At 61.8% G+C, this 25,644-nt stretch overlaps 1 protein-coding gene across 2 annotated transcripts; it reads left to right on the top strand.

The window, feature by feature from the left end:
• Window positions 1–2,325: 2,325 nt before the first annotated feature.
• TCF25 (transcription factor 25) lies at window positions 2,326–25,292 on the top strand. 2 transcript variants are annotated; one of them, XM_047793541.1, is made up of 18 exons: window positions 2,326–2,648; window positions 11,185–11,349; window positions 11,987–12,061; window positions 13,885–14,003; window positions 14,387–14,452; window positions 17,098–17,180; window positions 17,934–18,064; window positions 18,335–18,434; window positions 19,070–19,163; window positions 20,310–20,402; window positions 20,513–20,618; window positions 21,467–21,626; window positions 22,451–22,538; window positions 22,887–23,045; window positions 23,143–23,233; window positions 23,625–23,704; window positions 24,717–24,789; window positions 25,003–25,292. In XM_047793541.1, exons 1-18 carry the CDS (start codon window positions 2,457–2,459, stop codon window positions 25,159–25,161), a joined length of 2,034 nt encoding a protein of 677 aa, XP_047649497.1. In that variant the 5' UTR covers window positions 2,326–2,456; the 3' UTR covers window positions 25,162–25,292. The 2 variants fall into 2 exon arrangements, with proteins under 2 accessions (XP_047649497.1, XP_047649496.1); XM_047793540.1 differs by having other exon boundaries at window positions 2,339–2,648; window positions 24,717–24,831.
• Window positions 25,293–25,644: the final 352 nt, after the last annotated feature.

Genomic DNA, 25,644 nt, shown 5'->3' with positions numbered 1-25,644 from the left:
CTAGGGTGTGAACTGAGAACCGTCTGGTCTGTGCTCCAAGGGGGGACACTGGGCTCTGTGGGGCCACCTGTCCTCTGCTGCCATCACGACATTCCACCAGAGTGCCCACTCTGTGACCTGCCATCTTGGTCTTACTGCCAGCAGGGCTGCGTGTCGTCTGCCAGTTTGGGAGCCCTCCGGCCTTGCCTGTCTGGATCCCTGCTCCTGTTCTCCAGGCAGATGATGCCGTCCAGGCTCGCGGGGTTGGGAGCGTGTGGGTGCTCCACCTGTGCACATGTGCCTGGAGGGAGCTTCTGCTGTCACCCCAGCTTACTCTGAGGAAACCAAGGCTCAAAGAGATCAGGAAACTTAACCAAAGACACACAGCCACCCAGGATCTTCAGCCAGGCCTGTCCGATGCCAGGCTCTAATGCCTGGCCCACAGATACGGGCTCAGAGAAGACCACAGGGGACAGAATTTATGCGCCTTTCATCAGCTGGGGTCCAGGACACTCAATTACACAAAATTAGAGGGACCCATAAAAAGAGCCCATTCCCCGCACTGGTTTTGAGCACGTCATAGGCAGGGAGTATTATTCTCATTTTAGTGAGAAAGTTGGTACAGAGAGAGTGAAGAATGGCCCCTGGTCACACAGCCAGCGACGAGAAAGCACCTCCACGGGCAGACAATCCCACCAGCGAGGAAACAGACCAGGTGGCCCGTGGAGGCCCGCACTCCCAGCAGAGGGAGTCCCGGGTTCTCGTCCTCACAAGAACACTTGGAAATGAAAGCCCGTCCTAGGTGAGCAGGAGGGAGGGTCTGGTGTTCCCGCTGCTCCCGTCGGTCCCAGGGGCTGGGGGCTCACCTCCGCTGATCCCAGGGGCAGAAAGCTGTGGTGTCTGCCCTGGGAGGCCTCCCTGCCCCTGATTTATTTATTTTTTTATAACAAATTTTATTTATTTGTTTTTCTGCGATACAGCATGGGGACCAAGTTACACATATATGTATACATACTTTTTCCGTCCATTGTTGTGTTGCGCCCTCCCCTAATTTAGATCATGAGAGACAGAGGCCACTTACCCTGCAAGTGTTTACAAGCAAACTTTCCTTGCTGAGGACCAGGCCTTGGAAAGTACAGGGAGAGACAGTGTTCAGAGCTGTTTGGGTAAGATACTGCCCGAAGCCTTATGGCCACCAACCCGCAGGAGCCAGGCAGGAGCAGTTCTGCGTGGGATGGCCGGCCCACGTTCCCAGCACAGGCGAGGCAACATGCCTGCATGAGCTGTTCGCTCCGGGGGCCAGCGATGACACAAGATCTAGTGGACATGGCTGGCCCTGAACGCTCGGAATTCTCTGGAGGGCGGTGCCCCAGAGGTCCTGTCTGAGCTGAGCCTAACTCTCAGTAGCTGGGTTGGAGGGTGGGGCAGGGGGTTGAGGCAGCAGCCTGGGCCAGTCAGTGCGATCCCAGGGCCTAGTACTTGCAGGCAACCCAACCCGCCTTGCTTCTCGGTCTCCGTTGGCAGACTTCCTCATCTGAACTCGGGAGCCACAGACACAAATGCAAATCCAGATTCTACCTGAGCCAGTTCCTTATTCTCTAAGTCTTTATCTGTAAAAGGGGCAGGGTGGGGAGTGATATCTACCTTCCAGGAGGAGGTAAGAACTCAGTCTAGGGCCTGGCCTGGGCACCACACTGAGAGTCAACCCCAGCTCAGTGCCAATTACCCACGCCAAACCACCTTAGCCTGGCACTTGCACCTCTGCAGTGCAGGGCTTCTCAAATTTGCCTGCGCATTCTACTCTCCCGAAGATTAAAAAAAGAGAAAATCAATGCCAGGCCCCACCTCGGAATGTCTAGGGATTGGGCCCCTGATCATCACAGTTAGGACACACAGTAAGCGTGGCAAGCCTCCACCTCAGACCAAGGATCCCCACACCCAGTATACTGGAGAATCACCTGGGACGCAAACAAAAAGCAGACTCCCGGGGAGGGGGTGACCCGATGCGCTGCTTGGGAAGCTCCTGCGTTTCGGAGGGCCGACTTCTCACAAGCACAGCATCGTCTGGCCGCCGGCCGTGGAGGCGACCTACCGGGACTGGGTCCCCCGGGCTTCCCGCTGCAGCCCGAGCCTCCCCACCTCGACAGCACCACCTCGCCGCCTAGCGCAGAGGCCCGAGGATCTAAGCCTGCGCGCCCCCGGCTCGCCCCGCCCGGTCCCGATGTGCGTCGCGGGCGCGCCTCCAGAACAGGAAACAGAGGCCGGCGGACCCGCCCATTCTCGCGAGAACTCGTCCGGAAGCGTACGCACCTTCTTTGATGATACCGACGACTGGGCGGGACTTCGGGAGAGCGGCACCGCGCAGACGCGACGCGCCAGCCTCGCGCCACCGCGCTGTAAGTGCGCAGGCGCGCCGGCCGCTCTCTTTTCTGCTCTTCCTTCTGCCGGTCTCCAGACGTCAGCGGCTGTTGGGTCCTATGTCGCGCCGGGCCCTCCGGAGGCTGAGGGGGGAACAGCGCGGCCAGGAGCCCCTTGGGCCCGGCGCCCTGCAGTTTGTCCTCCATGATGACGATGATGCAGAAGAAGAATGCCCACAGCAGGGGCCAGGTGGCCGGCGTGCCCGGGGCACAGGAAAGGAGGGCGTCCGCGTCAACAACCGGTTCGAGCTGGTGAGCAGCAGGGCTACCGGGGCTGGGGGCTGCGGGTGGGGGCGGCCTGCGAGGTGGCGGGTCCGTGACGTCACGGGGCGGGGCGGCGGGGTTGGAGCTGCAGTGGGGAGGGCGGGGCCAAGGGAGTGGGCGGTGGCCTGAGCCCACGGGGCGGTGCTACGTTGGGTTTGGGCTGCGGTGAGGGGCGGGGCCATAGCGTCCGTGGGCGGGGTTAGTGGGTCCCCGCTGCGGCGGAGTGGGTGTGGCCCGGCTCTGGGGGCGGGACCGCAGCGCGGTGGGCGGGGTCTCGGGGCTCCAACCTGGATTTCAGGGTTAAGTGCCTCCGAAGCCTAGCCATCGCAGGGCCTTCACGAACGTTCTCATCTTTTCCACACACCCCAGGGCTCATTGTCTGGCTCTGGCTCATCTCTGCGTCCCCCCCAGCAGGTGTCTGGCCCAGAGAAATGACACAGTAGATGGGAATTAAGTAACAACGCCCGGGGTCTCCTTGTCGCCGACCTCATTCTCTACTTTTGCACGTCTGTGCGGTGCGCCTGCTGCCCTGACCGCCCTGTGCAGCAGGGACGTCTGTTCCGCTGGCCTTATGTCCCCAGCACCTCGTGCCCACCCGCGTAGGGACTCCACAGCTGTTGCTGCGTGTTTGAAGGCGTAGCAGTAGTTTTGAAGACCATAGAGCAACCAGCCATGCTTGTCAGCTCCCTCTTGGTCTGGCTGCTGCTCCCAACTTTACCGAAAGTTGCCACGTTATGGGCCCTCCTGAGACAGTGGGCGCGCGGGCTGCCAGTCTGGGCGTTGGGTGTAGAAATTGCTCCTCCTGTTCCTCTTGGGTAAGAGCCTGACCTTGTCGTTCTGGTGAAGGGGGGCTCCGTTGTTCTTCAGGTCCTTCCGACTCTTTGTTCGCCTCCTCGGAGCCTTCTTGCTTGCCCATTTCTTGTCACCTCTTTCTTTTTAACTTCTGTACCATGGGAAGTTTCAAATATACACAGAGACGTACGGGTAACCCTCAGAGGTGCCCCTCAGCCTCCACAGTTGTTTTCCCAGTACTTCCATCCCATCCTGCATCCTTAAGTTTTCCATCGACTTTGTTTTTTTTTAATTAATTAATTAATTAATTTATTTATTTATTTATTTTGCCTGTTCCGGGGCTGCTCCCACAGCATATGGAGGTTCCCAGGCTAGGGGTCCAATTGGAGCTGTAGCCGCCGGCCTGCACCACAGCCATGCGGGATCTGAGCCGCGTCTGCGACCTACACCACAGCTCACGGCAACACCGGATCCTTAACCTACTGAGCAAGGGCAGGGACCGAACCCGCAACCGCATGGTTCCTAGTCGGATTCATTAACCACTGCGCCATGACAGGAACTCCTTCTGTCGCTGTTCTGACCTCTGAAAACACCGCCAGCTTCCTTCTTCCTTCCATCTCTCTGTGCACAGGGTGTGATGGGCTCGTGCTCCAGTCAGCTGTGTCCTGGACCTCCTGTCAGGGCTGTTTTCCCCTTATTCCAGACCCTCCAGGTTTTGTGTCAAACAGCCGTCACTGGAGGACATTTACGAGCGCAGGCTCTGCTGCTCTGTCTTGTTCGTCAGTCGGGGAGGTCATTGTCCCCATTGTACAAGCGCGATGGTAAGTGCCACCTGCAGTGACATCCGCTTCTCGATGGGAAGTGGTGCTCTTACCCACACCACGCTCCTTGTCTCTGAGGCAAAGTTCATGTTCCTGCTCAAGAAGCAAGGATGGTAAACAGACAGGGGCCCAGAAGTCTGAGGTCAGTGAGTCAGAAGAACAGCCAGGTGCTCGTGTGTGTGAGGGAGGAGGAGGGGTGGTCGTGGGGCTGCCGGAGACCAGTCAGCTCAGCGGCGTCGCTCCTGCCTTCAGCTGCGGCCTCCGTGTCTCCAGCACAGGCCTCCTTCCCCATCTCCGGGCTCACACCCATCTCCTCGGTGCTTCTCAACTCGCGCCGCCCTCTCCACCTCCTCCTCCTCCTTCCCCGTCTGTGCAGGCGTCTCCACTCGTCCTGTCGCCCCGGCCAGCAGCCCGGAGGGCACCCCACTCTTTCTCCCTCCCTCACGCCCCACGGGCACACCCTTGTCAGGTCCTGGGTGGCTTCAGGCCGCGGTACCTGCAGTGTGACCGTGGCCGCTGGCGGGGTCGTGCTCACCAGTCCTGCTCATCCTCTTGTTCCTCTGCAACTGTCCGGACGCAGCGGCCACGGGGACCCTGCAACGCGCACGTCTGCCCTCAGCCCTCCTCCCTTCAGGACCCCCGGCGGCGGCGGCGGCGGTGGGGCCAGGCTGGCCCACTCATCGCTCTCCGGTCTTGTTTGCTCTGCTCCAGCCCCGCTGGGCCCCCCGTGCCGTCCCCTCTCCCTGGACCAGCTCTGTTCATGGTCGCTCCTGTCCTCGGGACTCGGGCACCCTTCCTGCTGATTTGAAATGAGTCCCATGCCCCCTCCCAGTTGGTCTGGTCTTTCTTCTCCCTCGTGTGCCCTGGCTCGCACCTTCAGATGACCTGCGTGCTCCCGGAGCTCGGGCGGCTCGCCTCCCAATTCTGGGGCCTGAGCTTCGAGAGGCCAGAGGCGTCATCATTCCCTAGTGTGTCCCCCCCACCTAGAGCCGCGTCAGCACCCAGTAGGTGCGCAGAGATCACGGCTTGAGGCTGTGTCTCCTCCACGGCTGGACTATGAGTGTAGCACCCAGGCTCTGGAGTCAGAGGGACCCAGGGTTGAATCCCGGCTCCACCTCTTGGCTCTGAGGGCACGGTACCTGCTTGGCCCTGGCTCCCCTGTTGTTGGGAGTGAGAGAGCTAACAGGCACAGCCATGGCCCTTGCTGGGGCCCGGTGTTCCAGAAACACAGACTCGAGGTGACGTTGGCAACCAGGAAAGCGCACGCTGGAGCTTGGGTAGACGCAGCCCCGGAGCTTGGTGCTGCTCTCCTGGGGAGTGGGCAGGGGGCACCCTCTGTCCCTCTGGGGCCGGGACTGTCCTCACTGCTCCTGGGTGAGGTTCCTTGGCCTCAGGTCGGAGGTCACCTTGCCTGTTTCATTCAGAGTCAGTTTTGCGGAGACGTAACTCAAGTGTGGTAGACGCGCCTGTTCTGAGGTGTCGTTTGAGTTGTGCCACGTGTGTGTTGCTACTGGACAGGCCTTAAAAATGGTGGAAAGTAGGAGTTTTTTGGTGGCTCCGCAGGTTGAGGATCCAGCATTATTGCTTCAGCAGTTCAGGTTCGATCCCTGGCCCAGGGACTTCCACATGCCACAGTGGCAGCCAAGACCAAAAAAGGTGTAAAATAGAATTTATTAATCCCTGGCGGGTCAAGGACCACTGTGACGATGCAGTAAAACCCACATCAACTTTTTTAAACCAGCAGGATTTATCCAGTAGCGTCGAGATGTCTTATTGAGGAAGATCGTTTTCTTCCAAAGGATTATGTTTGTTACTCTGTTTTCATGTACGGTAGAGTGGCAGGCTCTGAAAGTAATTGAAATAATCTAAGTTGTATAATTAAATAAAAACAGGAGTTCCCGTCGTGGCGCAGTGGTTAACGAATCCGACTAGGAACCATGAGGTTGTGGGTTCGGTCCCTGCCCTTGCTCAGTGGGTTAACGATCTGGCGTTGCCGTGAGCTGTGGTGTAGGTCCCAGACGCGGCTCGGATCCCGCGTTGCTGTGGCTCTGGTGTAGGCCAGTGGCTACAGCTCCGATTCGACCCCTAGCCTGGGAACCTCCATATGCTGCGGGAGTGGCCCAAGAAATAGCAACAACAACAAGACAAAAAAAAAACAAACTTCTTCCAGAATGGGTGTCATTCATTAGGTTGCTGTTTGGCTGGAAGGAAACCGGAAGCTCTGCTGAGCTTCTGTTTTGCCATCATGCGTCGTCTTTGTCTTTCATATCCAGCTTTTTTCCTTCTTCTTCTTTTTCTTGGGTTTTTTTTTTTTTTTTTTTTGGACTGTACCTGAGGCACATGGAGGTTCCCAGGCTAGAGGTTGAATTGGAGCGGTGACTGCTGGCCTTCACCACAGCCACAGCAACGCCGGATCCTTAACCCACTGAGTGAGGCCAGGGGTCAAACCCGCGTCCTCATGGATGCTCATCGGATTCGTTTCCGCTGCACCACGACGGGAACCCCTGATGTCCAGTCTCAGTGGCAGGAGGAAGACCCCGATGCACGTTCACGGTTGCAGTTCAGGACAGGTGATACTAGAACACCTGTAGCTTTTTTTTTAAGTGCTCGAGGGCAAATTTGGTTGAGGCTGACTGTAATGTTGTGACTCTTTTTGTTTTTGGTCTTTTTTTGCTATTTCTTAGGCCGCTCCCGCGGCATATGGAGGTTCCCAGGCTAGGGGTCCAATCGGAGCTGTAGCCACCAACCTAAGCCAGGGCCACAGCAACACGGGATCCAAGCCGCATCTGCGACCTACACCACAGCTCACGGCAATGCCCATCCTTCACCCTGGGTCCGTGGGAAACCTTTAGCAAAGGTGGTATCATTAACGCCACTTTGTACTTGCAGACAAGTAGGTGAGACTTTGTCCTTCTTGATTGCAGGCTGTGGGCATACTCTCTCAGGGATGCAGAGTTTGAGGAATTCCCATCGTGGCGTAGCGGAAACGAATCCACCTAGGAACCATGAGGTTGCAGGTTCAGTCCTTGGCCTCACTCAGTGGGTTAAGGCCCTGGCATTGCTGTGAGCTGTGATATAGGTCGCAGATGCCGCTCGGATCCTGTGTTGCTGTGGCTGGGGTGCAGGCCGGCAGCTGCAGCTCTGATTCGACCCCTAGCCTGGGAACCTCCATGTGCCGTGAGTGTGGCCCTAAAAAAATTAAAAAAAAAACAAAGAATGCGAAGTTTTAGTCCTTTCCCTCTTTCAGTGGGAAACGCAACTGCCTGCAGCATGTGGAAGTTCCCGGATCGGGGCTCAAACCCATGCTGCCTCAGTGACCCATGCCACGGGAGTGACAACGCTGGCTCTTTAACCCGCCACGCCACATGAGAATGCCCGAAAGACTTATTTTTATAAAACCGAAAACGATCTCTAAATAAACCAAGTGGTGGGTGAGTTAAGGCAAGAGTGAGGTCTCCACTTCCGGCCGTGGCAAAGTCACTGACCCTAGAGTAGCCTTCTTGCCCTGAGCAGTGACAAAACCAGCAAAAGAAACAAACTCTTTTCAGACATTAGACATCGCGCGTTGCTTGGAGACGCTTCACACGGGCGCACTCGGCTGTCCCAGGAGACGGTGGCAGCGAGGCTGAGCTGACGAGGCAGGTCGGATTTGGGGTCTGCTGAGGTGGCTGGGGTTATTGGGGCAGGGGCTGTCGGGGAGGCCTTCCAGACCCTACGAGGGGGCTGTGTGGGGCGGAGAAGTAACCCTCCAGGAAGGAATGCTTGATGCCTGCCTTGAGGAAACGTGAAAATAAGGCGTGGCGGTGTGGTGCCGACTCCTCTGCCAGCAAGTGAACTGCTGCCTGAACAAGTCTCCACGCGCTCTTGGCCGCGTGACCACACACGCCACGACAGCCCCAGCCACGCCGAGGGGCAGCAGTGGGAATTGCGGCCCCGAGAGCGCGTGCGGTAGGAACAAGCCCGGTGAAGACCGATGATCAGGTCACACACACACCTGAGACGACGTGTAGATGTGCTCAAGGGTGTGAGGAAAATCACGCCCACAATGAGGGAAGAAGAGGACTCTCGCCAGAGAAGTAGCACCGGTAAGAGAGCAAATTCCAGGGGACAGAAGTCCTCCCTCTGCAGTGCGTGACTCGAGGGAGGGTCTCAACGGCGGATCAGACGCTTGAGCAGAAAGGACGAAGGAGCTCGAAGCTGGGCCGGGGAAACGCCACCCGGTCCGGAAGGGGAGATGCTGGAAAGACGGCTGAGCCTCTGGACTCTGGGGACCACACCCAGTGGCCTGAGGCGTCTGCAACCTCAGGCAAAGGAGAGAGCGGAGACCTCAGGCCGTCGGGAGGAAAAGGGACACACCCGAGCGGAGCGGAGAAAATAGGTGATGCGGCAGTGGCAGAAAGACGCCCCAAGTTTAACACCAAAGAACGCCTCACCCAGAGTTCCCGTTGTGGCTCAGTGGGTTAAGGCCCCGACATCTCTGTGAGGGTGCAGATTCGATCCCTGGCCTCGCTCAGTGGCTCAGGGACCCAGGTGGCTGTGGCAAGGGCTCAACTGCAGCTCCAGTTCGACCCCTGGCCTGGGAATTTCCACATGCCCCTGGTTTAACAGTTAAAGCGAGAGAGGAGTTCCCGTTGCGGCGCAGCGGAAACAGATCTGACTAGGAACCGTGAGGTTGCGGGTTCGGTCCCTGGCCTCGCTTAGTGGCTTAAGGGTCTGGCATTGCCGTGAGCTGTGGAGTAGGTCGCACACCCGAGGGCCAAAATCAGAGAGACCGGCTCTGCAGCAAGGCGAGCCTTTCTGTGGGAGGGGTGTGACATCGGCCCGCTGGAGACAGGCTGGCAGTTCAGGGGGAGCCCCACGCCTCGTGGCCCAGTAACCCACTGCGGGGTTCTTACCCCAGGGGGCTCGCAGGTGCTCACAGCCCCGCAATTCGCAGTAGCCCCGAGAGGTGAGCCACGTGCATCCCTGCGAAGAAACACTGGTCACGGTAACAGACTCCTGACCGCAGCCCGACAAGCCTCAGAAACACTGCCCTGTGTGCCCGAAACCAGGACGCTTTGCACGTGCGCCACCCAGGACGGGCAGGAGCCACCAGTGGCCACAGGCCCCCCGCCCCGTGTTTGCCTGCGTTGGCAGGAGGCATGGGTTTCTAGGGTGACAGCAGTGTCTTGTATCTTGAGAAGGGTGGGTTTGTTCCGTACCTGACCCAGGACGTGGGCTGGGCCTTCATTCAGAAGATGTGCATTTTACCCCAGTTTCTGTTTGAGGTCAGCTCCTGCCCCCCTTGGCAGCCCTGACTGTCGCGTCCTTGCCTGTCCCTCAGAAGACCAGAGACCGCGTGTAGTGGCAGTAACCCCTTGCTGTTGTATCACTCGAGGCCTTGGAACTGTGGGGCAGCAGGTCAGGCTGATGTCAGGACAGTGGCCAGCAGTCAGGTTCTGGTGCCGCCACGTGGGTGCTGGCAGAGCGGGCAGGAAGCCTTATGCCCTACGCACAATGCCCGTTGAAGTCCAGCTTGGCATGGAGCTCGTAAGTTTGAATTTCTCAGGACAGCTCACGTTTCCAAAGGGGGCTCAAAAATAAGAATTATTTTAAGGATGTGAGAGTGGCTTCAGAGGGGTCAACCATCCTGCTGTCGTAAGAGGAAGCACGTTGGGCCGGATGCTGGGGACGCACAGGGCCGCTTCCCTGTGACCCTGCTGTTCAGAGGAAGTGGCCCTGGGGCCCTCCTTCCAGTTCTTTCCTTTGCTTCGAGATCTGGCCCACAGCTGGACCCTGGCTTCAGCAGCGTCGAAGTCACGTGCCCTCTTTATAAAAAGATGTATGCATTCGCTGAATGGGCCGGCCTTTGACCCCGGCCCCGAGCTCTTCCACTGCCCTCCCCCCTGCTCTCTTGAGACTGTCCACGGGGACTCTAGGCCACTGGTTCTAGCCAGCAAATGATCGCGGAGCACACCCGCCTAGTTTTGGCGCTTTTGGGTTTGTTCTTGGCCATACTGGCAGCACGTGAACATTCCTGGGCCAGGGACTGAACTTGCACCATTGCAGTGATCTGAGCCGCTGCAGTAACAACGCCAGATCCTTAACCCACTGCACAACAAGGGAACTCCCCGGTTTGGGTTTTCTTTTTAGGGTCACACCCGCGGCATATGGAAGTTCCCGGGCTAGGTGTTGACTCAGAGCTGCAGCTGCCAGCCTACACCACGGCCCTGGCAACTCCAGATCCTTAACCCGCTGAGCGAGGCCAAGGATCGAACCTGTGTCCTCATGGATGCTAGTTGGGTCTGTAACGCCCTGGGCCACAGCAGGAACCCACGAGTTGCCTCTTTCACTCGTGGGTTCACTTCCTGGCCTAGGGGCCCCTGTTATGCACGCGTTTGTACGCGTGTGTCCGTCTGTCCTCCGGAGCCTCTCATTCGGACTGTGTTCCTCCCCGAGGGTGTGCGTGCGGCCCTGGCTCGTCCCTCTTCCCTGCGGCCTCAGGCTCCGCCGACTCGGGAACCCCTCTTCCCGTCGTCACGTGTCGCGTCTGTGTCGGGGCTCCGTCCCCCGGCCCTGGTCCCGATGCTCGTGTGGGGGGAGAGGAGCACCGCGGTGTCAGCTGAGCGTGTGCCCACTCGTCACTGCCCTGGGGGGTGCCCGGTGGGGCGTGCCCCTGGTGCCTCTGAGGACAGCGCAGGTTGGCACACGGCACCCAGCCGCCTCACTGCCTGAAGTCCCCTGAGAGCGGGTCAGAGGTGAGCATCTGGCTGTGGCCACGATGGGTCCTCCCCTTCCTCCCTCGACGGCCCCAGTGGCTATGAGCGCACCCGCCCACCGCTGCTCCCCCCGGCACACGCGTCTCAGTGCCACCTTTGCATCTGTGACGCGGACACACCCCAGCGCCCTGCCCTTCCCACCTGTGTCCCCAGATCAACATCGAGGACCTGGACGAGGGCCCGGTGGTCAACGGGGGCAGGACTGACTGTCCACTCACGGACACTGTGGCCTCGGGGAGCAAGAGGAGGCCCCAGAGCGGACGCACGGCGACCAAGCGGGATGGCAACGTGGCTGACAGGGCAGTGCCCCCCGAGCAGGTGAGGCCGCCTCGCACACGGCGCTCTTGTCCGGGTTGCATTTGTTAACAGCCCAGCTGCCCCCGCTCTCCGCGGGAACCTTGATCAGATTGGCCTGAAGTCCTTCAGATGAGGGCGGCTGGCAGAGGGCCCCAAGCAGGGCCCGGGACGGTCTCCCTAGTACATGCTGGGGGGTCCGCTTCTGCCTGGGTGTCCGCTGTCCTTCGGGTCTGTGTCTGCGGCTCAGTCAGTTGACCAGGGCCCTTGGTGGACGCAGCATGAAGGGACATGCAGGCCACTCGGGGTCGGGTACGTGTCCGAGCAGCACGGCACAGAGAGGGCCCCTCCGGGAGGCCTCGTTCCTTCATCCAGCACGTGCCCACTGCGAGCCTGTGGGGCTCAGGGTGACACAGACCTGCACTGACCCAGGCGGGGGCTCTTCCCTCAACAGCTGAGTGAGGCGGGGGGGGGGGGCGGGAGGGAGGGGTCCATGCAGAGGGCGGGTGGCGGGTGGCCCGGGACCCACAGGGCGACCAATGAGGAGGGAGTGGCCGGGACGTTGAGGAGGGGGCAGCAGCCCGTCCCGCTGCAGCGGCGCTCGTCTCCGGGTCTGGGAGGTGATCGCCTCCCACGGGCTGAAACGTGCTTCCCTTGTTAGTCTAGTGCGAGCGGCAGACTCCGCAAGAAGAAAAGGAAACAGAAAAACAAGAAGAACGCTGCCGGAGAAACGTCGGTATGTGCCCCCGGCGGATTTCCTCTCTCTTCGCTTTTTCGTCTTTTCAGGGCCGCACCTGCGGCCCACGGAGGTGCCCAGGCTAGGAGTCCACTCAGAGCTACAGCTTCCAGCCTGCACCACCGCCACAGCAACACGAGGTCCGAGCCGCGTCTGTGCCCTACGCCACAGCTCAAGGGACACCGGCTCCTTAACCCACTTCGTGAGGCCAGGGATCGAACCTGTGTCCTTATGGATCCTGGTTGGTTGGTTAACCACTGAGCCAGGAGGGGAAGCTCCCCTCCTCTGTTCTTTTCCGGCTGTTCTCAAGGTGGTGTTGAAAACAGTTCTTCTTTCTCCGTTTTTGGTTTCTCGGTTCTGGTTGGTTGACAGTGTCCTGTCCGTTTTCTGCTGTGTCGCAGGGTGGCCCAGTCACACACGCACGCATCCTCTCCCTCACGTTACCCTGCGTCCTGCTCCACCCTAAGGGCGAGACTCGGTTCGCAGGGCTGCACAGCAGGGTCTCACTGCTTCTCCAGGTCCCGGTCCATCCCGCTCCGCCTCCCTCCCCTGAAAACAGCTTATCTTCAATTTTACATTTGATTCGACTTTGTCAGAAGCCAGGGGAGCGTCCCAGATTATTTACCTCGTGGACCTTGCGGGGGAGGGCCCCACTCTGGTTGCCACTTGCTGGCAAACTTTGGGAATGCGGCTCCTCCGACCACAGAGCAGGACTGACTCCGATCTGTGACTCTGAGCCTCCTCTCAGAAGCGCCTCTCCTTTTGTCCCCTGCGTGAGCGGGACGTGGTGTTTGGATTGTACCGTCTCTCAGGAATGAAACAGAGTAATACTTGTTCTTTGTACAAATAAGTTCCTTTCCCTAATACCAAAACCAGAGAGAGATGCACTCAAAAAGGAAATCGTAGGCCAGTGTCTTTGATGCGTACAGACGCAGAAATGCTCAGCAGAGGTTTCGCCAGCTGAGTCCAACAACACATAAAAAAGACCACACGCCATGACCAAGGGGGATGTATCCCAGGTTCACAAGGATGGCTCAGTACACGCGTCAGTCGGCGTCACACGCCGCGTTGACAAGAGAAAGGCCGAGACCCCACGGTCATCTCAGTAGGGGCAGACAAGTGACAAAATCCAACCTCCATGCACGAGAGAAGCTCTGACGGAAGTGGGGGTAGAGGGGCCGCACCTTAACGTAGCAAGTCACTTACGGAGTGCCCGTCGGGGCACAGCGGAAACAAATCCAACGCGCATCCATGAGGACGCGGGTTTGAGCCCCGGCCTCACCCAGGGGGGTCACAATCCAGCGTTGGTCGCAGACGTGGCTCGGATCCAGTGTGGCTGTGGCTGTGGTGTAGGCCAGCAGCCACAGCTCCCCTTTGACCCCCCCTAACCTGGGAACCTCCATAGGCCACGGGTGTGGCCCTAAAAAGCTAAAAAACCTTAAAAATAAAATCAGTCCCCCCCAAATTAAGTACCTAGGAATAAACCTGACCAAGGAGGTCAGACTTAGATGCTGAGAACGCTAAAGTGTCAATCAAGGAAATTAAAGAGGATTCCAAGAAACGGGAAGATGGCCCGTGCTCCTGGATTGAGGAATTAACGTTGCTAGAAAGGCCCTGCCGCCCAAACCAGTCCGCAGACTCAGCGCCGTCCCTGTCGCTTCACCCAGGACGTTTTTCGCAGAAATAGAACAAACGATCCAAAGCCTCACGTGGACCCGTGTCAGACCCAGAGCTGCCGAGGCAGCCCTGAGGCGGAGGCGGTCACGTTGCCCTTGGCCGGTGCCTCACCCCGAGTGACGCGCCTGCCGTTGGGGCTCTTGCAGGAGGACGGGCTGGAGGACATCGGCCGCATCCTGGAGAGGATTGAGGACGGCAGCGGCTCCCGCCGCCCGGGCCCGCCCCCGCTGAGCTCCAGGAAGCACGTGCTGTATGTGGAGCACAGGTGCGCAGGCCCTCCCCAGCCCGGCGCCCGCGCCGGCCTGCGCTCAGGTCCCCCGTCCCCTGGGTGCGTTATCCATCCCGTGGTCTTGGGGTGCTCGATGAGCTCCTGTCCCCCCCCCCCCGCAGTCCCTGCCAGCTTCCTTCCTGAGTAGTGACGACCCCTCGATCTTGGCCCCAGGCTCGCGTTGCTCTGACTCGGCTGGACACGTGCCGGTGGCAGCCAGTCTCCGCCCCCGGCCGGGCAGCACAGAGGAAGCAGGCTGCACACTGCCCGTCCTGGCAGCGTGGCGCTCTTCCCTGCTGGGCGTTGTCTGGCTTTCTTAGACTCCCAGGATGGTTGCAAAGCTCAGCTTCGTTTTCTCTGTCCACCTTTCAATTCTGCAGACACTTGAATCCGGACACAGAACTGAAGAGGTACTTCGGCGCCCGGGCTGTCCTGGGGGAGCAGAGGTGAGAAGCCCCGACTGTGCACGGCGAGGGCGGGTGCGTGGGCCCGAGGGGCTGGGGGCCTCGTCCTGGCCCGCTCATTCCACGAGCCTGCACACGCAGGGCTCGTTTCTCCAGGATTCCCAGTTTGAGCTTCGGGTGCTGCTGTCTCCGCCGGACTCATCCTTGCTTCTCATGCATGGAGTTTGGGTTTTTAGCTGGGTGCGACCTTTGTCCGTGTGGCCTTTGGTGGCTGGTGTCCTCCTGTGGGCAGAGAGCCCCCAGAGCATGGGCCTTCCCATGGGGGAGGCTGTCCCAGCCCGGCCCCAGGTGCGGGAGCCCTCCCTTGGCAGAAACTTTCTCTTTCCAAGTACGTATTTTTTCTGGTTATGGGGCTAAGTGCTTATTAAAAAAAGAACTGCTTATTCAAGCAGCTCAGAGTTGCCTCCTTTGACCCCCCCCCCAACGAAAGGTAATCACTCATGGCTGTTTGCTATGTGTCCCGGGCCCCTTGTGCCCTGGGCAGTAGCGCCCTGCCATGTCCCATGTGCCCGGTTCTGCAGGGCTGAGTCCTGAGTGCCAGGGAGAAGGGGCAGGGGGCACGCTCACCCCCGGGCCCAGGTGTCAGGGTGTGTGTGGCTGCAGCCCCTGCACCTGCCGCACTTGGCACGGTGGTGCCCCAGGCGTGGTGCCCCCGCTGCGCCCACGTCTGTGTGTTGTTTCTTCCTCGGAGCCCCGGTAGGTGTGGGAGGCCTTGAGGTGTCATGATACAAAGACAAGAAGTCTCGATGCTGGGACTTTGGTTACGAGTAAGGCTGAGGGTTTCTTCTCGTCACGTTCCCTGTGTTTCTGGGTTTGCGTTATAATTTGCTTTTATTTTTAGTGTTGAGTTCAAGAGCCTCCGACTTGGTCTTTTTGGAGTATTACCCATCCTCTTGCTCACCTGGGTTGCCCGGGGCTGGCCCTGCTCACCCTTGCTTCCTTTTTGCATCTGCCTGGTCTCCCTGGCATCTCACCTGGCTGCCTGGTGCTGTTTCTGCGCACTTTATAGTGACTGCTAGTCATTCGTTAAAAGTAATTGCTTTTTTTTTTTTTTCCCTCCGGCTCAATTTTGGCTTCTCCAGGCATATGGAGCTCCCGGGCCAGGGATCATATCTGAACTGTGGTTGCCACCTAAGCCACAGCCGCGGCAACTCCAGATCCTTAACCCAGTGTGCGGAGCCGGGGATTGAACCTGTGTTCCAGCACTCCCAAGACACCACCAATCCTCTTGTGCCACAGTGGGAACTCCTGCACTTCTAATTTGTTATGTTTATTTCTTTAAAAACTTGGAGTTCCCGTCGTGGCGCAGTGGTTAACGAATCCGACTAGGAACCATGAGGTTGCGGGTTCGGTCCCTGCCCTTGCTCAGTGGGTTAACGATCCGGCGTTGCCGTGGGCTGTGGCGTAGGTTGCAGACACAGCTCGGATCCCGCGTTGCTGTGGCTCTGGCGTAGGCCGGTGGCTACAGCTCCGATTCGACCCCTAGCCTGCGAACCTCTATGTGCTGCGGGAGCAGCCCAAGAAATGGCAAAAAGACAGAAACAAAAACTTAAGTCCTACCCATGGGCTTCCTTGTCCCCTTGCCCTGCTCCTAAGACACGGAGACGGTGTGTCTCTTTGTGATACGTCTGGTGGTCGTCTTGAGATCTCCCCTCTGGACTGTCTCTGCCGCCTGGCTCACCCTTCCCTCTGTCTGTTTCTGGTGCCCCGCCGGTGTCTGCTCTCGCGGGCGCCCACCACCCAGCTCGCTGCAGGGCCGAACCTTCCCTGGGACCCCATGGGCGAGGGCCGTTCCGAGCAGCCTGTTCTCCTTCTCACACCAGTTATCCCAGGTCAGCTGCAGGCTACTTTCCTTCCAATTTTGGCCATGCTTTTCTTGAGCCTTTTTTTTCTCCTGCAGTTTCCGGCGTTCTTGTTGGAAGAAAAACACGTTTTCTAATCCCATTCCTAACAAAATCTAGATTCTTACTCATTGTTCTTCGTGAAATAGTTCAGATTACCAAAAAAAAAGCATACAGAGCGGTACATGCAGGTCCACGTGGCTGCTGCTCAGCTTGAGAAGTAAAGCAGCAAGTGGCAGCGCAGACGACAGTGTGTGACCACAGGTTAGGGGACCCCCGATGAGTGCGCTCGGGCCCCTGCCCAGTGCATTCTCTCTGGCCGGCTTGCTTGCGGAAGTGTGTCGGTCTCGGGGTACCGAGGCCCCTGTCTCATCACTCTTACGGGCCCCCTTTGCCAAGCGGCTGGCGGTGTTAGTGGGCCCCCGAGAGGGCCGTGGAGGCGGCCCCTCCGCTCTGCAGCGAGCTCTCAGCCTCCATGTCTCCAGTTACGGGTTCGACCTTAGTGGGGGTTTGGTTTGGGTTTGGGGGGAAGTTGGTTGTTTTGGTTTTTTTACCTTTTCTGCCACTTCGCTGGGCTCTGGGTCCCATTTCCTCTTCCTGTAGCTGTCGGGTTGCTGGCGTCTCGGTCTGCAGCCTCGGCCCGGTCTGCAGCCTCGGCCCGGCCGGCGTCTCGGCGGCCAGCTCCCGCTCTTTGCCTCTGTCTCTGTCTTGCTCGTGGGAGTGTAGCTTCCACCGTCTTCCCTGCGGAGGTCCAGCCGCAGAGGTAACCGTCACCGTTCTCCCCAGGCCGCGGCAGAGGCAGCGCGTGTACCCCAAGTCTTCGTGGCTGACCACCCCCAAGAGCACGTGGCCGCGCTACACCAAACCAGGTGAGGGCATGGGGCTGGCCTCCGCGCAGAGCCACGTCCCAGCAGCAGCTCAGGCGGAACCCGCGTCTGGGCACAGACCCTCGCCCACCGTGCGTTTCCTCGGGCTTGTTTTAATCCGCTTTTTTCCACTTTTCCCTTTGTACTGTGCATCCCGTGCTATAGCAAGCAGTCAAGGTTTTACACTGGCATTTTAGATTTTGTTGCAAACCAGTGAGCACGCACCAGTTAAGGGACCACTTAAGGAAAAGAGCCCTGCGAAAGGTTGGGGTGTGGGGGAGGGCCCTGGGGGGGGTAGCGTGGAGGACCGTGGGCCCTGTGCTTGGGTGGCTGCTTGCCCCCCCTGGTCATTCACCCCCACGTTCGAGCAGCGGCCCTGAGCGCAGGCAGCGGGACTGGCTGCCCTGGGGCCCTGCAGGGCTGCCCTCGGTGGGGCCTCTGAGAGAGTGTGGTGAGGGCGTCCTGGAGCCCTGGTCTGTTTCACGGGCGTCCCACCCAGAGTCAGCAGGAGGAGTGGACAGGACGGGCACCTAGTTGAGGGTTGGCCGTGGCCGCCTCCTCCTAGGCCACCTGGGTTTCTGCGCTGAGCAGCCAGTGGTTGGGCTCCACCAGATGGGGCGGCGGGAGGTGGGCTGTGCCTGGGACGTGGGTGCTTGGACCCCGCTCAGGGGTGGTGGGAGGGGGGGACGATTACAGGGAGAGTGTGGACAGGGGACTGGGTGTCGCTGGTGGCGCCTTGACCCAGGGCCCCCCCAGGTCTGTCCATGCGGCTGCTGGAGTCCAAGAAGGGCCGCTCCTGCTTTGCCTTCGAGCACAACGAGGAGTACCAGCAAACGCAGCACAAGTTCCTGGCCGCGGTGGAGTCCATGGAGCCCAACAACATTGTGGTGCGCACGCACCCCGGGGTGGGGGTGGGGAGGGCCGAGCGCCCCCGGGGGCGGGGGAGGGGCGCGCGCACCCCCGGGGTGGGGGTGAGGGCCGAGCGCCCCCCGGGGGCGGGGGAGGGGCGCGCGCACCCCCGGGGTGGGGGTGAGGGCCGAGCGCCCCCGGGTGCGGGGGATGGGCGCGCGCACCCCCGGGGTGGGGGTGGGGGTGGGGAGGCGGCGTGGCGGCCCCGGGGGCGCGGCCCGCAGCTTGCGTCTTGCTCTTCCTTGTAGGTTCTGCTGCAGACGAGCCCCTATCACGTGGATTCGCTCCTGCAGCTCAGCGATGCCTGCCGCTTTCAGGAGGACCAGGAGATGGCCCGGGACCTTGTAGGTGAGACCCGTGGGCAGCCTGCAGCCCAGGCGCAGCGGGCGGGGGGCGCTCGCCAGGGGTCTGCTGAACAAGAGCCTTACTGAGGTAGCGCTCGCGTGCGGTGAGACTCGCCCTTTGCGTGTGTGCCGTTCATGGGGTCTGGTGTCTGCAGAGTGGCAGGGCCTCATCCCCGTGGCTTCTGGGTCATTTCCAGCTCTGCCAAGAGGAGCCCTGACGTAGCAGCTGTCCCCTCCCCCAGCCCCTCACAGGCACGTCTGCTCTGCGTTCTGGACTTTCCTGTGATGGAAGCCTGGAACCATCCCTCTGCAGTTGCGGTCCCTTCCGCAGTGTCCTCAGGCTCTGCTGCGGGGCCACTGCGTCAGCGCCTGCCCCTTTTGTGATGATGGCTGATGCCCTGGGTGTGGCCACTTCCACCCTCGGCCTTGTGGGTGCTTATGGGTTTCCAGGAAGTGTGCGCCCGTCTGGTCGGAGGACCTGCAGAGGCAGCCGTGAGCCCCAGGGCACGGCCCTGCCTGTCGCTTTCCAAATCCTGGTTTCCTGGCCCCCTCCCTTCTGAAGCCTTCCTGGTTGTGAGCGAGGAGGGTGGGTGTGCCGCCCCGCGTGGTCACTGACGCCCCCCGCCCGTGTCCCTGCAGAGCGTGCGCTGCACAGCATGGAGTGTGCCTTCCACCCCCTGTTCAGCCTCACCAGCGGGACCTGCCGGCTGGACTACCGCAGACCTGAGAACAGGTGAGCCGGCTGCCCGCGGGCCTTCAGCGGCCGGCACTGCCTCCTTTCACCGTCACAGGTGCAACACAGGAGGGCCGCTGTGGAGGCAGCGGGGTCAGATGGCGCGGGGCTGGGTCCCCGGGCATCTCGATGTGTTTGAAGCTGGAGTGTGAGAGGCTGGGCTGGAGGTGGACATGCCGGCTGGCCGGGGGTTAAACTTGTCCAGGTGAGGAGGGAGCCTCACCGGCTACTTCACCAGGAGGGAACCTGTAATTGTGCCTCCTCGTGTGTCTGGACTCCGGAATCTGCAGCCCGCGAGGCTGGGATGCTCCGGACGCTCTGCCGTGGGTGTGCATGCGTGTGTGCTGGTCCCCAAGTCAGCAGCTGGATGAGCCCGTCCTCTTCCTAGCGTCGTAGGTGGCGCTGCCACATGGGCCCTGCCCCCTGGGGCCTGCTCCCACCAGCGCAGACCTCCCGGCGGGCCCCTCTGCCTGGCCTTCAGGGCCCTGCAAGGGTGGCCGTGCTCTCTGTCTGGGGTGTCTTCACTTTCCTGTCACCTCCACCACCCGTTGTCATGTCCATCGCAGGCTGTCTTCCCCACCCAGGGGCTCCCTGGGCCCCAGGGCACGGCGACTCCTCTGCACACGTCGTCTGCCTCGTGTGCTGGGCCTCAGTTTCCTCTCCTGCCTTAGCTTATCGTCCAGTTAAGTCCTCAGCTCTTGGAGATGCTCTGAAGGCCTAGTGTTTCAGGCCTTCACCGGGCTGCGCTGTTGACAAGTGACGGCGCACTAGCGTTGCCAGTCACAAACCTTTGTGGTGCAGCCGTTGCTGGGCTCGAGGGTAGATGAGGGTCGTTGCAGGAGAAGATTTTGAACTCTCTTCCCTTAAGTGACACATCGTGCTGCAGGGGAATGAAGGTTGAGGTTCTAACTGACAGATGAGCGTGGTCTTCTGTCCGTGGGTGCACATGCGACTGCAAACAACACGCAGAGTCACCTTCTCTGCAGACGCGGGCTGCTGGCGAACATCCACGCCGATTAGGCCCCACGGGAAACGCCAGCGGAGCCGGCGGGCAGCGGGTGGACGCAGTGCCAGACGAGGCGCTGGGCGACGTGGCTGCTCTGCTGCCTGCGGCGCCTCGTTCACGAGGAACTGTCTTGGGTCTAGGAGCTTCTACCTGGCCCTCTACAAGCAGATGACCTTCCTGGAGAAGCGGGGCTGCCCACGCACGGCGCTCGAGTACTGCAAGCTCATCCTCAGGTAGGGGCCCCGCGGCCACTCCTCGCGGGCCGAGGGCGTTCCGCCCGCACCGGCCCACTCTGGGTTCTGTCTCCCTCCGCCCGCCCTGCTCTCCCTGCTGCCCCCGGAAGCCTGGAGCCAGACGAGGACCCGCTCTGCATGTTGCTGCTGGTCGACCATCTGGCCTTGCGGGCGCGGAGCTACGAGTACCTGATCCACCTCTTTCAGGAGTGGGAGGTTGGTGTGCCCTGTCCGCCAGGCCGTAGCGCTGCGGGGGGGTCATCCTGGGGCACCAGGCGGGCTGTGGCACCGCGGGGGCGGGTCCGGAGCGCCAGGCGGCCTGTGCCACCGCCGGGGGTCTGGACCACCTGCTTACCTGGGAGTGCAGGCACTGGGAGCAGGCCGCAGGTAGGGAGGCCGTCGCAGCCGGAGCCCCGTGTGCACCGGGACCTGTGGGGTCGGAGAGCAGGCACGAGAAAGAACAGAATCCGTCCCTTGAAAAAGCCTGGTGGTGGTGCTGTGCCTACACGGCGCCTCTTTCGCATGGTTGCTGGAAACTGAAACGGACAGTGGTGCTGCTGCCGAGCGGCCCCTGCCTGCTTGGGGTCGCTTGTAGCTGGCAGTGGGCGATGCCCGCGTTTCGTGCTGTTTCTGTGCGTGAGTGTTTTCACAGCACCTGTTCGTGGGTGACGGGAGCTTAACCGTGTCAGTGGCTCTGGCCACGCCGAGCGAGAGGGTCTGGTTTACAGACGCTCCTCGAGGTCGCGAGACGCTGCTGCAGGGCGCCCACGCAGCGGTGGCCCGAGGGTTCCGGAGCTCGGGCGCACCGGGACCCCACCCTAAGGGAGACCGACTGCCGCGTCCACGGGGCGGGGGGCGAGGGCCGTGTGGGGTCTCCGCTGAGCCCCCACCCCCTGGAGGTGGCCTGAGTCCGCACACCCCTGGGTCCTTGTGTCTGCCTTTCTCCGCAGAGAAAGCCCGGGCTGCCTCTCCGCGGGCGCGGCGTGCGGGGGACACACAGGCTCCCGCGTCCTTTGCCTGTCGCTTCACCGCCGCCAAGGCCCAGACTCCTTCTTCCCTCGTAGGCCCATCGGAACCTGTCTCAGCTCCCAAATTTTGCCTTCTCCGTGCCGCTGGCGTACTTCCTGCTGAGTCAGCAGGCGGAGCTCCCCGAGCAGGAGCTGAGCTCGGCGAGGGAACAGGCCTCGGTCCTGGTGCAGCAGGCCCTCCTCATGTTCCCCGGAGGTGGGTGCGCCCCGGGCCCACGGAAGGCTGCCCCCCACCCCCAGCGGGCTCCAGACGCACCGCTGACTCTGGAGACGAGCGGTGACTCTGCTCTCGGGGTGCGCTTTAGTGTCTTCAGATGCCGACAGAAGCGTCTTCTGGGGAGAGGAAGATGGGCTGGGCCTGAGGAAACGGGGCCGGTAGGTCCGCCTCGGCAGAGGGCCAAGGACCTCAGAGACAGCTTGTCCTGGGGCCTCCCGCACCGCCTGCCCTCTTCACTGGGCACCTAAAGCTGGCGGATGTGGACCAGAAGAAGGCCTGCAGCTCCTGTCCTGAGCGACGGTCCTTGGCGGGGCTGGGGGTCCTTGGACACGGGCAGCTCCGTGAGGCCATGGGCCAGGGCCAGGATGTGCGGGGGTGCGCCTGGGCACTCAAGGCACCCCTCCACCGCACCCCTAGTGGGCCTGCCTGTGGGCGGCCATGGCGGGGTCAGGCCATAACCTCAGGGCACCCTCGGTCCGGCTGTACCCACTCGGGCGCAGCCTGGCCCGTCTGAGAGGAGCTGACGAGGTGTTTGGGGTTGAGGCGAGGCCCCGACTGGTGTGAGCGTCCGCGGGTGGGTCCGGGGGGGCCCGTGCACAGCAGAGCTGCGTCCACTGGAGTGGCAGGGCTGCTCGGCGACCTGGAGCCTGGTCCCTCGTCCAGGAAGTCTCTCGTGGGGCGCGTGGTCTCTGGATTAGAACGTGCTCGAGCGGCCGCTCCTGCGCAGGGCCGGTGGGTGGACCAGCCCTCCCCAGGGGCAGCCGCCTTCCCGGGCGGCCTCAGCACCTGCCTGCCTCCCGCAGTTCTCATGCCTCTGCTCGAGTACTGCAGCGTGCGGCCCGACGCCGCCGTGGCCAGCCACCGCTTCTTTGGGCCCGACGCGGAGATAAGGTAGGACCGGAGGACATCGCGGAGCAGGGGACGGGGAGGAGAAGGGCCCACAGGCACGGCTTCTCATTCAAAAAAGGGAAGCAAGGGGTCTGATGTGGGTGCCAGCAGCTGCCTGAGACCCTGTCAGCAGCCAGGACAGCTCTCCCAGTACCTGCGCACACGCGTGTGTGCTCGTATTTACACGTTTACCAAGGAACGCGCCCCTGCTCAGGACCCTGTACGGAAGCAGACACCCGTGTGCCCCACCCCTGCGGTCCGTCCCGTCACTGGGCAGGCCCTGGCCACCCCCCGGTGCCCGCTGCTGTGGAGCCTGGGCCCGGGGCGTCTCACAGGCCCCCTGCCCCGCAGTCAGCCCCCCGCCCTGAGCCAGCTGGTGAGCCTGTACCTCGGGAGGTCGCACTTTCTCTGGAAGGAGCCGGCCACCATGAGCTGGCTGGAGGAGAACGTCCGGAAGGTGCTGCAGGCGGTGGACGCCGGGGACCCCGCGGTGGAGGCCTGCGAGAGCAGGTGAGCCGGGCCGGGCCATCCGCCACCTTGTCGCTGGGGGTGGAGCCGGGCCGCGGGCCTCCGTCCACGCGCTGCCCCTTGTCCTCCCGGGCCCTAGGCGCAAGGTGCTGTACCAGCGCGCGCCCAGAAACATCCACCGCCACGTGGTTCTCTCCGAGATCAAGGAAGCTGTGGCTGCCCTGCCTCCGGTAAGGCCAGCCAGTCACACGTGGGCCGTTCTGCCTGCAGCCCTGCCCTTCGGGTGGGGGTCACGGGGGGGGGGGGCCCTTCACTTGCAGACACTTGGCTTTCCACGACCTGGGGGGCTCGGAGCAGTGCCCCTCGGCAGCCCTGAGAGAGACGGCCATCGTGGATGGAAGGCCCATGATACCCACGCGCCCCCGGGCTCACAGGAGGCCTCCGGGCAGGGCAAGCCTCCGGGTGGAGGAAGCGTTGTCCTGCCGCTCACCCCGGGTTTCCAGCGCGCTGAGCGCAGGCTCGCAGACAAGGCCACTCTGCCACACTGCGGGTCCCGAGCGGAGGTCCGTCCAGGGCGGAGGGGCTCAGGGCCCCCTCTCTGTTCTCTGCCCCTTTCCGAAGGATGTGACCACGCAGTCCGTGCTGGGCTTCGACCCCCTGCCTCCCCTGGACACCATCTACTCCTACGTCAGGCCGGAGAGGTACCTCCCACCTTGTCCTTGGCTTGCGGCTCTGCGGTCAGTGCCGGGGTGGGAGGGTCTTGCTGCCTTAGACTCGGAAGCGAGGAACTCAGACCCGGGCCTCCGAGTGTCAGGGGTCCCTGTCAGCTTCTGCGAGCTGCGCTTCTCCACTTGAGAGCAAGGTCATGCCTCTGTCAGGTTGTGGAGGTTCAGCGGGAGCAAAAGTCAGAATCCCGCTCTGCGCGCGGGGCGGGGGGCGGGGGGCAGTGCAGCGGAGACGGGGGTTAAGGAGAATCTAGGAGGAAGGAGAGTCTGAGCTGCGGGAAGAGGCCGTCGGGGAGGAAGGGCTGGCGAGCCTCGGCGGGCCCTGCTGCAGGTGTCCCAGTGGGAGCCTCCGCCGTGTCCAGGCCCCGTCTGGGGGAGGGTGACCGGCACATCCCAGGCGAGGGAAGAGGACCCTGGGCCCGGCCGGGGAGTGCGGCCTTGGCGGGCCCCCCCGGCTGCAGGCTGCCTTCGGAATCGGGTTGTGGGAGGGCTGCTTTTTGTCCTTTCCTTCTTGCCTTTAAAGCTGAGAACTCGCTTTGCTTTAAGCCTGTGTCACAGAGTCCCCGTCGCCAGACCTCAGGCGGCTGTGTTTTGTAGAATTAGGTCTTCTTTGTCCGGTGAATTATACGACAAATTCAGGGCGCACATTCGTAAGGAAATCAATCGTTTCCTGTTAGATTCTCCGTCGGTTGTGACAAAAAGTACCCTTAGTATCAGCGGGTTCAAGACACAGCTGACACCGGGCCGGGCATGGTCGCAGTGAGGACAGCTGGGTGCCCGCCTCAACATCCAGGGGGCACCCTGTGACACGTGCTTTGAAACCACAGCTTCTCCTAAGAGCAAGCGCGGCTTGGCCGCAGCAGCCACCCCTCGGCTCCGGCTCCGGCTCCGCCCTGCCCGCCGCTGCGCCGGGCTGCCCTCCTCTCCCCACAGTGCGGGGAGCAGCCTGTCAGCCGGGCTTCACCCCCCGATCCCCTGGCTCTTGCAGGCTCAGCCCCGTCAGCCACGGAAACACCATCGCCCTCTTCTTTCGCTCGCTGTTGCCAAACTACACCATGGAGGTGCGTGGAGCTGGTCCCGGCCGCCCCGCCGCCTGGGCTCAGGCACGTCCCGTCGGAGCCCAGCACGTGGGGGGGGCCGGCCGGCCGGCTCGGGAAGCTGGCCCTCTGCGCCGGGCAGCCGCCAGGCTTCCAGACCATGTGTCCGGCCCCGGGGCGGCTGGGCGGGCGTGCTGTGCCGAACAGCCCTCGCTCAGCCGGGTCTCCTTGCCGCAGGGGGAGAGGCCGGACGACGGCGGGGCCGGGGGTCTGAACCCCGACCAGGGTCTCAACAGGCTGATGCTGGCCGTGCGGGACATGATGGCCAATTTCCACTTCCGCGACCTGGAGGTGCCGCCGGAGGACAACCCCGAGGGCGACGGGGAGTGGGACTGAGGGCCGCGCCCCGTGCCGGCCGCGCAATGCTGCTCTTGCCTCCGTCTGGTCGGGGTTGGCCGGGTCGCGGCCGTGGAAGCGCTGACCTGCCTCTGCTGTTTCTCCTATAAACGTGAACGGGTTACGCTCTGCCAGGCGTGAGCTCTTCTTTCCCCCCCACCCCCGGCGCTGGGGCTGCACCCGCTGCCAAGGCGGTTTCCACCAGTGCGCCCCGAGGTCGCTCGTGGCCGAGCCCAGGGCAGGACCCCCCTGCTGGCACCGGGCACCACGGCCGCAGAATCTCGGCGGACACGGGGCAGCACTGTGGCGGGCAGAGGGCGGAGTGCCTGCTGCGGAAAGAATCGGAACGTCCACGGCAGAGACTCGGGGGCGTGTGACCGGGTGGATGGGTGCAGGGGAGCGCCAGACGAGGCGGGTCCTGGTGCTTTTGAGCCGCATGGGCTGCCCTTGACTGAGGGTCCTGTTTGGTTCTGGAAGGCCCCC

Source organism: Phacochoerus africanus, chromosome 8 (assembly GCF_016906955.1).
Source record: "Phacochoerus africanus isolate WHEZ1 chromosome 8, ROS_Pafr_v1, whole genome shotgun sequence".
NCBI lineage: Eukaryota > Metazoa > Chordata > Mammalia > Artiodactyla > Suidae > Phacochoerus > Phacochoerus africanus.
Note: the sequence above shows the minus strand (reverse complement) of the source record. Positions and strands in the feature narration are given on the sequence as shown.